General features: G+C 35.3%; 1 protein-coding gene and 1 long non-coding RNA gene across 7 annotated transcripts in view; one reads left to right on the forward strand and one right to left on the reverse strand.

The window, feature by feature from the left end:
* The window catches only part of galnt1 (UDP-N-acetyl-alpha-D-galactosamine:polypeptide N-acetylgalactosaminyltransferase 1), a 230,205-nt gene that overhangs the window by 191,355 nt on the left and 24,967 nt on the right, over positions 1 to 13,883 (forward strand). For 4 of the 6 annotated variants that reach the window (XM_087287129.1, XM_087287127.1, XM_087287131.1 and 1 more), the window contains 3 exons: positions 3,060 to 3,230; positions 7,896 to 8,013; positions 10,734 to 10,914. In XM_087287129.1, coding sequence (XP_087143255.1) covers positions 3,060 to 3,230; positions 7,896 to 8,013; positions 10,734 to 10,914 — 470 coding nt within the window. Of the gene's footprint in view, positions 1 to 3,059; positions 3,231 to 7,895; positions 8,533 to 10,733; positions 11,085 to 11,183; positions 11,477 to 13,883 lie in introns of those variants that run through there. The other 2 variants (XR_015511495.1, XR_015511496.1) reach the window with 2 other exon arrangements.
* LOC147840305 (uncharacterized) lies at positions 143 to 7,624 on the reverse strand. Its single transcript, XR_015511497.1, has 3 exons — positions 7,331 to 7,624; positions 2,046 to 2,894; positions 143 to 1,417 (listed from the first exon to the last, which is right to left on the reverse strand). It is a non-coding gene; the product is annotated as an uncharacterized LOC147840305 (long non-coding RNA).

The raw sequence follows: 13,883 nt of genomic DNA on the forward strand, positions 1-13,883 counted from the left end.
TTTAATAAATAATTTATTATGACTCATTTCTGTTGTCTTTAAACAAATGAATTGGATGTAATTGTTTGTACACTATTTAAGTGCACAGGAATGGATGAATCTCATAAAACACATGGAAATTTGAAAGGCAAACAGGCTGCACGGTGGCGCACTGGGTAGCACGATTGCCTCACAGCAAGAAGCTCGGTGGTTTAAGCCTCGGCAGGATCTATTGGCATTTCTGTGTGGAGTTTGCATGTTTTCCTCGTGTTTGTGTGGGTTTTCTCCGGGTGCTCCAGTTTTCCCCACAGTTCAAAGACATGCGCTATTGGTGAATTGGGTGAGATAAAATTGTCTGAAATGTATGTGTGTGAATGAGTGTGTTTAGATGTTTCCCAGTGATGGGTTGCAGCTGTAAGGGCATCCACTGCGTAAAACATATGCTTGATAGGTAGGCGGTTCATTCGCTGTGGCAACCCCATATTAATAAAGGGACTAAGCCAAAAAAAGATAATCAATGAATGAATGAAATGCAAACAGGTTTCTATGAGAGTTAGGTATAGGAATAAGGCTCGGTTTAGTGGTTAGAAATATTGTATAACAACAATTTCTTCTATGGCAGGTTAACACAAAATTGTTCAATACATGTACAATTATCTTGGTCCTCATAAGGGATATATGGTTTTTTCTCCCTAAATTTTTTTCATCTATGTAATGATTTTAAACAGCCTCCTGGCCATCGGGAAGAAGGAGGTGGAGAACCAACAAAATTTAAATAAATTATTAAAGAGAAAAACCAAACAAACAGATGGCAGGTCCTCACAGAGACTGCCGTTGAACTGAAAACAAACAAACAAGGCCAGTGTGCGCCATAGGTGTTTCTCATTCTCACTCAAGCGTCGGCCTTATCTCCTTTCCACGGCTCTCGGCGCCACCCCCTCGCCACAATCTAAAAATTCAAAACATGCTTATGATTGACCACAACTGGTCCTGCATTAGCTATTTTATAATTTACCAATCTGACAAATCCAAACAAACATAAGTAACCAGATTTCCGTACTTTAGTCGTACTTTACTTCACCTTGAAGAATCCCTCATTCAACCCTACTCCTCCCACACTTTCCAAGATTAATTCAGCACAGGGCAGCACAGCAGCTCAGTGGTTAGCACTGTCGTTTCACAGGAAGAAAATCACTGGTTCGATTCCCAGCTGGGCCAGTTGGCATTTCTGTGTAGAGTTTACATGTTCTACTTGTGCTCACATGGGTTTTTCCAGAGTACTCCGGTCCAAAGACATGCAGTATAAGTGAATTTAATAAACCAAATTACTACAGTATATGAGTTTTTAGTACTGGGATTTCACCACATAACCATAGGCTGGTGTAGTTGGTGGTCAATTCCGCTGTGGCAACCCCTAATTCGGGGGAGCTCTTGAGACCTACCTGAGCTCAGACTCACTTCTTACTTGATGAAAGGGGAGGGAGCCCCGGGCTAAAGGATGTTCTGAGCTCAGGGCTCTCTCCCGGGACAACATGCCAAACACACTTTATTATCAATCATCAGCTAAGTGTGAACTCAATTGTCTTCAGTCACTATACTGTAGGTTTTTCAGCACATACAGTTGAAGTCAGAATTATTAGCCCCCCTGACTTATTAGCGCTCCTATTTATTTTTTTCCCAATTTCTGTGTAATGAAGGGAATATTGTTTCAGCACCTTTCTAAGCATAATAGTTTCAGAAACCTATTTCTAATAACTGATTTACTTTATCTTTGTCATGATGACAGTAAATAATATTTTACTTGATATTTTTCAAGACACTTCTGTACAGTTTAAAGTGATATTTAAAGGCTTAATTAGGTTAATAAGGTGAACTAGGCAGGTTAATAATTAATCAAGTTATTGTATAACGATGGTTTGTTCTGTTGACTATCGAAAAAAATTTGCATAAAGGGGCTAATAAAATTGTCCCAAAAAAGTGTTTCTAAAAAATGTAAATCTGTTTTTTTCTAGCCGAAATAAAACAAATAAGACTTTCTCCAGAAGAAAAAATATTATCAGACATACTGTGAAAATTTCCTTGCTCTGTTAAACATCATTTGGGAAATCTTAAAAAAAAAAAAAAAATCAAAAGGGGGCGAATAATTCTGACTTCAACTGTATGTTGCTATTTATTTGGGATGTTGCAATAATTTTCATTGCTGGTGATTTGTTTTTCAGATTTATTGCCAGTGGTTGGGAAATGGCATTCCACTAGTTTACTGATATTTCACACATACATGTGGTGCAAAAAAAAAAAAAAAGAAAGTTACACCCAGCACATGCCTTTCATTTCATTTCTGCAATTTGTGGTGGAACATAAAAAACAAACCATTAATTTTCACACACGCTTTCATTTCCACCCTTTTGGCAAGTTGGTTTGCTGAGAGCATAGCAATCAATAACTCTTAAAGATTTGTTTTTTCCCAGCGCTTTATTGCATTTTTTGTAGTTTGGTTCCACCTCAGGCTGCGTTTGTGCCTGAAATGAAGAACTTGTTGGATATGGAATTGTGAACTCACTTTTATCTGATTTTGAGTCTTTAAAAGATGCGCAGAGCATCCCTCGTCTCTTCTAAACATGTTCACATGCTCACACACACACACACACACACACACACACACACACACACACACGCGTGCTGATTTTCTGTGTTGTCTGGCCTCGGGCGGCCTGTTGGGGCATCATTAGCCGACGATGCTTCAGTCTGCTGAATTTAGGAAAGGAAAGTGAGCCTGCAGTGCTTGTGTGTGTGTGCGTGGTTGTGTGTATGTGTGCGATCTGTCCTCATCGTCTGGGCTAGCATCACAGTGGGCTGCTTGGTGCTGATTGATGACACAAGTTTAGCGAGACGTCCCCTCTGATTTGCGTCTGCATCTGTTTGAGTACAGAGAGGTGTGTCTGAGCGTTTGCCAGCTGAATTCAGAAACAAAAAAAGGACATTCTGTGGCGGACAGAACTCATTAGTTGAGATGGTTGAGGTCGTTTTGGGTAAAGCAGTGAAAGAGCGCCGCTAATAACATTTGTTTGTGTGTTTGGCAGGAAAACCGTAGTGTGTCCCATCATTGACGTGATCAGCGATGACACGTTTGAGTACATGGCAGGCTCTGATATGACATATGGTGGGTTCAACTGGAAGCTGAACTTCCGCTGGTATCCTGTCCCACAGAGAGAGATGGACCGCAGGAAAGGAGACCGAACGCTGCCTGTCAGGTAACGTGCAAATCAGGATTATTGTGCAGCCAGATGAGAAAATCCAGACTACCTAACTGCTATACACCCATATTTAAAGGTTTAACTTCCATATGAATTGTCAGTGATTGGTAAAAAAATTTTAATAAAAAATTATTTTTTCAGGCTCTGCTGGTTGCAATTTTAAAATTTTCATTGCCATCTTAAACCATTTGTAATGGGTTGGGTTGGTTCAATTTCGAATTTCCCCAAACATTACAGAGCCTAGGGGACCAGAGTATGCGCTCCAGCTTGGGCGCCCCTGGTCCAAAAGTAATTTACAGTGGTTCCGGGAGTTATGTTCTAAAAATAACCTGCGATTGGCGAAATCCGCAAACTAGTCACCTATATTTTTTACAATTATTATAGACTTTATACACTTTTCTGAGACAGGCATTATCATTTTCACACTGTTCTCGGGTTTAAAACTTAAACTTTTGATGCAAAATAAGTCCACTATTATAGAATAAAAAACAAAGGTCCACACCTGTTGTCAGAAACACACATTTATCTCTGTCAGCAAAAGATTCATAAAGCGTTTTAGCTTTTGTGTGAATAATGTTGGCATCCAGCGTAATGTTCTTTTCCCTGCATTCATTGATCCACAAAGCGAAAGCAGACTCCCATCTTTTAGGGGGTCGTATGTTAGTATGTTATTTAAAATGAATTATTCAGATGGCACGGCAGAAATATAAACCGTGTCCTGAGTCATAGCTGGGCACTGCAGACAGCTGCCAACTTGAGGCGCCAGTGTGCGTACCCTGTATTTGGCCTGTGATTTATGTAAATTTGGCAAGTTGAACTGAGACATGGAGACATGTGGAAAATTGATTGACAATGGTCTACAGCCAATAAGGACGCAAAACACAATGAGCTGTAAAAAAAATAATAAAAGTAAGCATGTCAGACTGTATCTGCAAAACTGTAAGGCCGCGAAGGTGAGTTGCATTATAGCGAGGGATCATTGTATTACAAGTTTAGGCTTATATTACACAGATAAATCTCAAACATTACATAAAACATACTTGTACATTTACACAATTTTAACATTTTTTAAAGCTAACACGATTAGTTTTTTTTTTAAATTGCTTTCTTGCTACAAATTAAATTAAAAGTTTGAATTACTTTTTTCACTTTGGCGCTTGTCATATTGGGATTAGAAAAAATAAAAAAATTAAGTCCTATTTACCACTTTGTTGTCAATGCAGACTTTTTTTCACTATAAAAAGTTATATTTGCAACTTCTGGGTTATATACAAAATTCCTGTTCACTCCAGCGACCGTTTACATTCTATGAGAATAGGGAATGTAACTCCACTAAAACAGTATTTAAACAGGTGAATGATAGCAACAGTTTCAAACTGTGCTTAAACAAGCTGATTACATGAAGTCTGGATTACGCAATCACTGGTAGCTGTAATTAGATTACTTCACAGTTTAAAATGCTCATAATCGGATTACTGTTACTTTAAATGGATTACATAATTGCATATTATTTACACAATGGCAGTAAAGCATTCTTAATTGGTTTTGTTCCTTTTTTCTCTTTTCTGATTTACATTCTAACAAATTTTCTAATTTTCTATTTTAATTTAATTATAAACCACTTTTGAACAGATATTTTATAGTGCAATAATCTTTTACAATTTTACAATATGTACTGTATATTTAATTAAATAAATGCAACCTTGGTGAACAGGAAAAGCATATTTTAAAACATTTAAAACTCCAAAATTTTGATCGGTAGTGTAACTGAGTAAACCGATTACATTACTAACCACAGTTTTCAGCAGAAACAGTTCAAGGCTAATATACCCACCACTGTTCTTAGAATATGCTGCAATAATTGAGTTGAAACAAAATATTTTTATACAATAATGCTGTTATACTGCATTCTTGATCAAATAAATGCCACCTTGTTGAACATTAGAGATTTACCAACTTCAAATGAATAAATCGTTCAAATAATTAAGATTATAAACTTCCACTCCTGTGGGAGTTTGGACAGATTCAGTAATAACTTTTTTCATGAGAAATGTTTATGCTCAATATAATCAGCTATATAGTGTTTACAAGAGTAACATTCATTATTCATCCGTTAAAAAATATTAAAATATTAATAATATTTCATAATATAGTCTTGTTTTGTTGAACAGACAAGAAAAAGACACACACACACACTCACACACACACACACACACACACACACACACACATATATACACACACACACACACACACACACACACACATATATATATATATATATATATATATATATATATATATATATATATATATATATATATATATATATATATATATATATATATATATATATATATATTATTATTATTTATTTATTTATTTTTTTACAGTAACACATGCAAGCCTACAGACATATTTTGGCAAAGAAGCAAAATGAAGGAAGAATATTGCTGGTCACAGTTTGACAAAGACAAGTTGATGCCAAACCAGTGCTGATGCTAATTGCTTCTGTCCTGGCTCCATAAACACTTCTGTTTATTTGCACAGTTGGAGAAAGAAGCCACAAAATAAAACTTTCTAAAATGTGCACTGCTTTGGAAACAAGCCAGCCACTAGTCTGAGCATAAGGATTTTCTCTCCATCAGAGTATGCGCCGGCACCGCTCATAAACACAACAATAAGGCTATAGTTGTGATGATAGTGTACAATCAACATACCAAAATTTTCCATTTGTAAAATTACAGTTATTAATAGTTTCTAATACAAACAAATACAAAGATTTTCTTGATTTTTGCATAATGATAGCTGCGCACCAAACTGAGGCTTTCATTTTATAGCTTATAAAACTGTTTGCAAATTAATGCAGTATCCTATGTAAACAACTAAATAATTATATGCTACAGTAGCCTTTACTTTACAAAAAATCAACATATGAACCTTGTCGGTGTCTTTAATTCATTACACACAGTGCACGAGAGAGGAAATAAAAGCACACAAGCTCTAAGGTAAAATCAGAAGCTCAAGACATAATGTTTCAAATAATAACTTCTATTGAAAATGTTGACAGAAGTTTATGATATAAAAATTACAGCGAAGCGTTAATTAACTGCATATTTTCTGTGGAGCAATAAATTTGAGGTAGACTGGTGGGGGAAAAAACAGTACTGTATGCTGGTTCTTAAAAAGGATTCAGTCAGTGTTTTCGTTTTGTGCTCTAAATTTGTCATTTAAGTGAAAAATATCTTGGGCAGGACTGTTTATTTTATTCTTTTTATTTAGTTTGTTCTTTTTTTCTATGCTGTTGGAAACACTGCAATTGCGTGAAGATGTTCTATTGTAAAAATGTTCGCATGTTAAAATAAATCAGTATTTTAAAAAGCAATAATTAATGTGTCAGACACAAAATAGACACATTAATTATTATTTTTTAAAATAAATAATAATTTAATATTAATCTGACCAGTTCACGGTTAACAAGCGGCAGTTGTCGGTTCGCAAAATTAACCGAAATTAGTATCCCTAGTACACATTACATGAACTTACTGTAATATTTAACAGTTATACATAATCACATGCAATAACCCAAAACCAAACCCTAATTCTAAAAATGACAACTATAGATAACAGTTTTGTTTGCATTCACATCAGCCCATGATATTGTTACATGTATAATAAGCCCACACTGTACAGTTTTCCAAAGAAATCATAAATTGTGATGTAATTGCAGTTCAAACAATGCTTCTCTTTGGAGTCCAAATTCAAGTTCATTCTTTTAGAAATCTCTTTTTTTTTAAATGAGCTTAAGAAGATAAAAAGACGAGAAAAGGAATACATATCACAAGTCAGATCTGAACTCATGGTGCATATACGAGCACCACAGCTGAGTGAAAATGTGTGTTAACCACAGGGCGATTTGTAAAGACTTTTTAAATGCAAATTCAACATTTATCTCTTTTCTTTTCCGGAAAGGTATTTTACGTGAAACTTACAACTGTGGAATATAAAAGTGTTTCTCCGGCCCTGAAGCTAAACACCGCAGTTAAAACACACGCAGACGAGGGGGAGCGTTAAATCCACACCAGCACTTTGCTCACCTCATAACTGCAGGAACACAGCAGCTCTTAGCCTTCTGCTGTTAAATATCTTCAGAGTCCCTGTGTTTTTCAGAGCTGGGCGGTTGTTTTATCACAACGTTCTGTCGCCACTTCGCTTTCTGTTTTTGCATTTTTTCCCCTCGCGATCCCTTATTTGCTTCGTCTACTTTTTACATCAGCGCCTGGTTCTCTGCATGAAAACAACTTGAGAGCATAACAACAACAGGTTCTTACTTGAGGAAAACATGACTGTGAATGAGACGTGCTGCAGGGGATGGATGGAAGGAAAACAGGAAAGAACAGAGGGTGCCTGCTGAGGGAAATGGACGAACGAGACTGAAAGATATTTAAAGAAGGATATGTTGTTGCCAAAATAGGCACATGTAAACATGTCATTTCTATTGAGGATCTGGTTCGTCTGAGTGACACGCGATGTGCTTGTTTGTGATGGAGTGAACAGGAGAGGAAGAGCTGCTTTTATGAGATATGATCATTCCCCTTAAGGGCCTGTTTTTGCAGCTTAGAATTAAACTTGTGTGTTTTGCTTTGTGTTTTTTTCCACTAGGACCCCGACAATGGCAGGTGGCCTCTTCTCTATAGACAGAGATTATTTCCAGGAGATCGGCACATATGATGCAGGAATGGACATCTGGGGAGGAGAAAACCTGGAGATCTCATTTAGGGTCAGTTTCACTGCTAATATCAGTCAACCACCATTGCAGATCCACTTCTTTATATATAGGTTCAGATTTACCAAACGGGGCAAATTTGCATGAGTTTGCAATTCCAAATTTCTGCAGATCATTTACAGACAATGCACAAAGACGTAACATTGTATTTGCATATCAACCTACAGTATGTAAAAAGAACAGGGTTAATTTGTGTAGTGGCAAATAAGCAGAGCTAGTGCTCTTAATGTGCAGTTGATTTACTATGACAAGACACAGCGCAATATATATTTAATTCTCCCCTGAGGGTAAAGGTAGGCTAGACAGTTATGTGTGTTAAGAAATGAATCAGTGTTTAGAATGTCAAAGTTTGTGTTTTTTAATAAATGCTATGGTACACATATTGCACATATTGTAGTTTTATTTTATTCAGTCATATTTATTTGGTGGCACAGTGTGTAGCACATTTACCTCACAGCAAGAAGCTCGGTCAAGTTCAAGCCTCGGCTGGGTCAGTTGGCATTTCTGTTTGGAGTTTGCATGTTCTTCCTGTGCTCACGTAGGTTTCCTCCTGGTGCTCTGGTTTCCCCCACAGTCCAAAAACATGTGGTACAGGTGAATTGGGTATGCTAAAATTGTATGAGTGTGTGAATGAGTGTGTATGGATGATTCCCAGTGATGGGTTGCGGCTAGAAAGGCATCTGCTGTGTAAAAGATATGCTGTATATGTTGGTGGTTCATTGGTGTGGAGATTAATAAGGGACTAAGCCGAAAAGAAAATGAATGAATAAATATATTTATTTGTTTTTTGGCCAAGAATAGGCATATTCCTAAATAGATAAGCTTAATATACTGTAAGTGACAACAAGACAATAGCTATGTTTCCATCCAAAGATGGAAATAAAAGTTATGCGCATTACTGGAATATTGCATGAAAGATGTGCGAATAAAGTAGCGTTTTCAATCCAAGTAGTCAAAGAGAACAAATTTGTCACTTCCTGATTAACTGGCGCCAAATATCAAAACTGAATTTGCTGTGGTAGAAAAGGTTGCTTGAATCTTTTCCATATTTAATAAATTACTTGCACTTTAGAAGACAATGCCGACACACGATGAACACGTGGTGGCGTTTGAAGGCATCATACACAGAGCGCAGACGCTCTTGACAGTTCTGGAGGTGATTATTAATATAATAACACTAATACTGGTGTTTTAGAATGACCAAAACAACATTTCAGATCTTTTACAATGTGGTCAGCCTGCTGGTTTGGTTATTCACGCACATTTTTATCATCACATGATCTCTAATAACAAAATCACATGACTTTTTCAATGCACATACTGGAATTTGTTCGGTAAAAGTGTTTCTATCATAATTTATGCACATCTTTTCTTATTGAATAAAAAGTTTATCCTACTCAGTTATGCGCATACATTTTTTATGGGCATTTGCTAAATTTATGCGTATCTCGTCGATTCCATCAACCATTTTTTTTTTTTTTGAGCATGTCCAAAATACAAATAAAAATAGGTGGAAACGTAGCTAATGACAAACATCTTTTACATACAAAGGTGAAAGGCTTCTGTGTTTGTTAGTTAATCATCTTGCACGGTTCATTTAAACATTCCCCTCGCATAATGTTTGTGTCTGACTGGGAAACAAATGCATATTCAGTAATGTCGGGTGCAAAAATAGCTGTAATCCATGCATTTTCAGTGCTAAGTCTTCTCTGCATGTGATTAGTATATACTGACAGTACTGTTTTAATGGCAAACAAACATTTTATTAGTAATTCTGTCCCATATACAGTACACTACCTGACAAAAGTCTTGTCGTCAATCTAAACTTGTAAGAGCAACAAATAATAACTTGACTTATAGTGGGTCATTTCGAAAAGTGGTAGAAGGTAGATTTTTCTCATGAATCATCTGTTGAACTGTATCCCGATCATCACAAATACTGGAGAAGACCTATTGAAACGTACATGGACTTAAGATTCTCACAGAGATCAGTCAAGTTTGGTGAAGTAAAAGTCATGATTTGTGGTTTCATTCAGTATAAGGGGGTGTGCGCGAGATCTGCAGAGTGGATGGCAACATCAACAGCCTGAGGTATCTAGACATTTGTGCTGCCCATTACATTACAAACCACAGGAGAGGGCAAATTCTTCAGCAGGATAGTGCTGTTCTCATACTTCAGCCTCCACATCAAAGTTCCTGAAAGCAAAGAAGGTCAAGGTGCTCCAGGATTGGCCAGCCCAGTCACCAGACATGAACATTATCGAGCATGGGGTAAGAGAAAGGAGGATGCATTGAAGATGAATCCAAAGAATCCTGATGAACTCTGGGAGTCCTGCAAGAACACTTTCTTTGCCATTCCAGTTATTTGAGTCATTGAAGAGATGTATGGATGCACCATGACTTTATATTCAATACTGTACATTATTTCTGTTAAGTGACAACACTTTTTGTCAAAGCAAAGTCAGACCTTACTGTCCTAATGAAATAATAAAAATTGCAATCATGATCATATTTTATTTTGGTAAAATAAGTGTTATCTAGAGGCCTTTGCCTTTCATATAAGCCACTTCTGATACCAAATGATCAACTAAAAGTTATTATGTGTTGATCTTAAAACTTGGAAAGGTGACAAGACTTTTGTCAGGTAATGCACTGATGTTACTACTGATGAATAATTTTTGCTTTGAGAGCTAATTTTGATCTGTGTTTATCAGATTTGGCAGTGTGGCGGGACGCTTGAGATTGTCACATGTTCTCACGTTGGTCACGTGTTTCGTAAAGCAACGCCTTACACGTTCCCTGGTGGAACTGGGCAAATCATCAACAAGAACAACAGACGGCTGGCAGAGGTCTGGATGGACGAGTTCAAGAACTTCTTCTACATCATCTCACCTGGTCAGTAGCATTTACATGCCTGGACACAAACATATGTTACACACTTTTACTATGTAGTATAATGTAGAGCTGATTTTTTACAAAGCACATCAGTAAAGCAGCATTCGCAACAGAGTTACTAGAACCATGAAGCTACTGACTGTATGACATGTTTGCACTGCAGGAACTAAGTAGGAATTTAGTCCTAGTAATGGCATTTGCTGGAAGTAAATTAGCTCCTACTTAGGAACAGGGTCTAATCCAGCACAATAGGAACTACAGGGACTAAGTTTATTTGCATGGCATACGAAACACAGACAGACAGTATTTTAAAGTGTTATAAGACAGAAAGTTAATGTTATCATTGACTGTGTCTGTTGCACTGGGTTCTTTTCTCAGGCTTGATGATATGTAGCACTACAAGTTGATTTAGTTTTCCTTTTTGCTGGTTCAATCACATAAACATTTCTATTATCCTAGAACATGCATATGTGATCCTGGAGCACAAGCCATTATATTGCACAATCAGTGTTATATTTGTGTATTTTTATAGAATTTTCATTTATGCGGAAAAATAATTATTAAAATAAAAAAAGAACATGATTCATGAAGATTTTCTTGTAAATGTTCTACTGTAATTATATCAAAACTGCAGGTTTCATACAGTCATGAAAAACCCAGAAAAGTCATGGAATTTTGGCATGGCATTTTTTAGGCCTGGAAAAGTTTTGGAAAACTGAAAAACCCACAAAGTTTTGGAAAAGTCATGGAAATTAGTTTAACAAATGTCCGTATACTTAAATATAGGTTAGTTGTCTTTACTTCTTTTCTGTCCTAGTCAAACACATGCTCTCACATTATTAGTGCTGTGTGAACATTATCTAAATACATTTGAAATAGATATAAAGATTAATTTAAACTAAATAGATTGTTGCATGTTTTATGGTATGCTGTAAAAACTTTAAACATGGATAGTTTTACTTATTATTTACCATGTATACGTAGACATTACATGAAACATTAGGTCATGAAAATTTGCTTGAAAGTGCTGGAAAAGTCATTGAATTTTAGTAGTAAAAATGTGTATGAACCCTGTAACTCAACCTTTAATCATTATTCTGCTTTCTTTTTTCATTATTCTTGTTAAGCAATTCAGTTAGACAGCTTTAAAAATATTTTTTCTTAATGTTTAGAATATTTTGAACCTTCAGATTTCAGAAATTCAATAGTTGTATGTCAGCCAAATATTATCCTATCTTAATTAACCACATATCAGTTAAAAGCTTACTGTATGTATTCATCATGTATATGTAAATCACAATATCCAAAATTTTAAAACCTATGACTGGTTTTGTGGTCCATGGTCCAAGTTCATATATATACCTAGTACGAAAGCCCTTTAATTTGACTTTTGCACAAGGTCTGATATATATTGTTGAAACAAAACAGTACTTGTACAGTAAGTCAAACAGGTTTTTATAACTTCATTCAGAAATATTGTCAAACCACAGCACCATTCAGTTGATTTTTCAATCTGGAAAATAATTGTAGGTACACAAATGAGTGTATAAAGTGAGTGTATATACTTACAATGTAGAGGTGTGTAAAATGTTTATAAAACCTTGCAATGTTGTCATATCTTAGAAAAAACAAAGATTTGCACTTTCAGAAATATACAGGTAAATATACTACAATTTTTTCCCCAAAGCAATGTTTATAAAACAATTACCACCAATTTCATTTGAATTAAATTTGTTTAAACTTGATAAATGTTGTTTTTGTGAATGCCATCATTCAGAAATATTGTCAAATTTCCAATAAGCATTAGCCCAAGGTAAAGCTAAACATGAATAAGAATTATAAATGTGTTACTTGAGTCCTCCCACTCAGTAAATCATTTTAACAGCGTTCACAACTATAGGAATGAAATAATGAACCATAAATAGTAGTGATGATTATTATACACAATATTTATGAATTAAATCAAGCCTAAACAAGTGTCTCTCTCATTTTGCATCAATCCAAATGTGTGCCTGACAGGTTTTGCATGCTTGATGTTAATCGCGTTACATAAGTTGCTTTAGAATGTACAGTTGATGTCAGAATTATTAGCCCCTTTAAATTATTTGCTGTATATTTTTTCCTCAATTCCTGTTTAACGGAGAGAAGATTTTTTTCAACTTATTTCTAAACATAATAGTTTTAACAACTAGATTCTAATATAGTTTAGTTTCTTTATTTTATCTTTGCCATGATGACAATGCATAATATTTTGCTAGATATATTTCAATATACTAGCATTCAGCTTAAAGTGCTTAAACTTGAAGTCTTAACTAGGTTAATTAGGTTAATTAGGCAATTTGTTCTGTAGACAATTAAAAATAATAATAATAATAATCATGATATTGACCTTAAAATACTTTTTAAAAAAATTAAAAACTTAATAAAATAAAATGAATAAGACTTTCTCCAGAAGCAACAATATTATAGGAAATACTGTGAAAAATTCCTGAAAAATGTTAAATAGAATTTGGGAAATGTTTATTGCATATAGCTTATATTACCCTTTATGACAACTGTGAGGGGGTGAATTATTTTTTAACTCATCCATTTTGTTTTTATTAACTTTTAATAAGTCTGCATAATTAAGGGCGTGGCCACTTGAGTGACTGCTAAGTCTTGCTGCTTGGTGCAGTCAATTGCATTTTGTAATTATTTCCTGCAATTATCAGATACTATACCATGCTGTGTGCACTTAATTGTGCTCACAAACCGTTCAAGTTGTCTCCATGTCCTAAGTGAATGAAATTACATACTTAAATACCATCTCTATAAATGTATTTGTATTATTTAAGATCCTTTATCATTTATAATTTTCTTTAGTACTGTAATACACTCTAAAATCTGACAGACTGATTAGCTGTAGGCTATAAAACATCTGAAACGTCGTCATACAGTGTTATAGCCCTGCATTTACTAGCACAGACTGT

This window comes from Danio rerio, chromosome 16 (genome assembly GCF_052040795.2).
Source record: "Danio rerio strain M-AB ecotype USA chromosome 16, GRCz13ab, whole genome shotgun sequence".
Classification (NCBI taxonomy): Eukaryota; Metazoa; Chordata; class Actinopteri; order Cypriniformes; family Danionidae; genus Danio; species Danio rerio.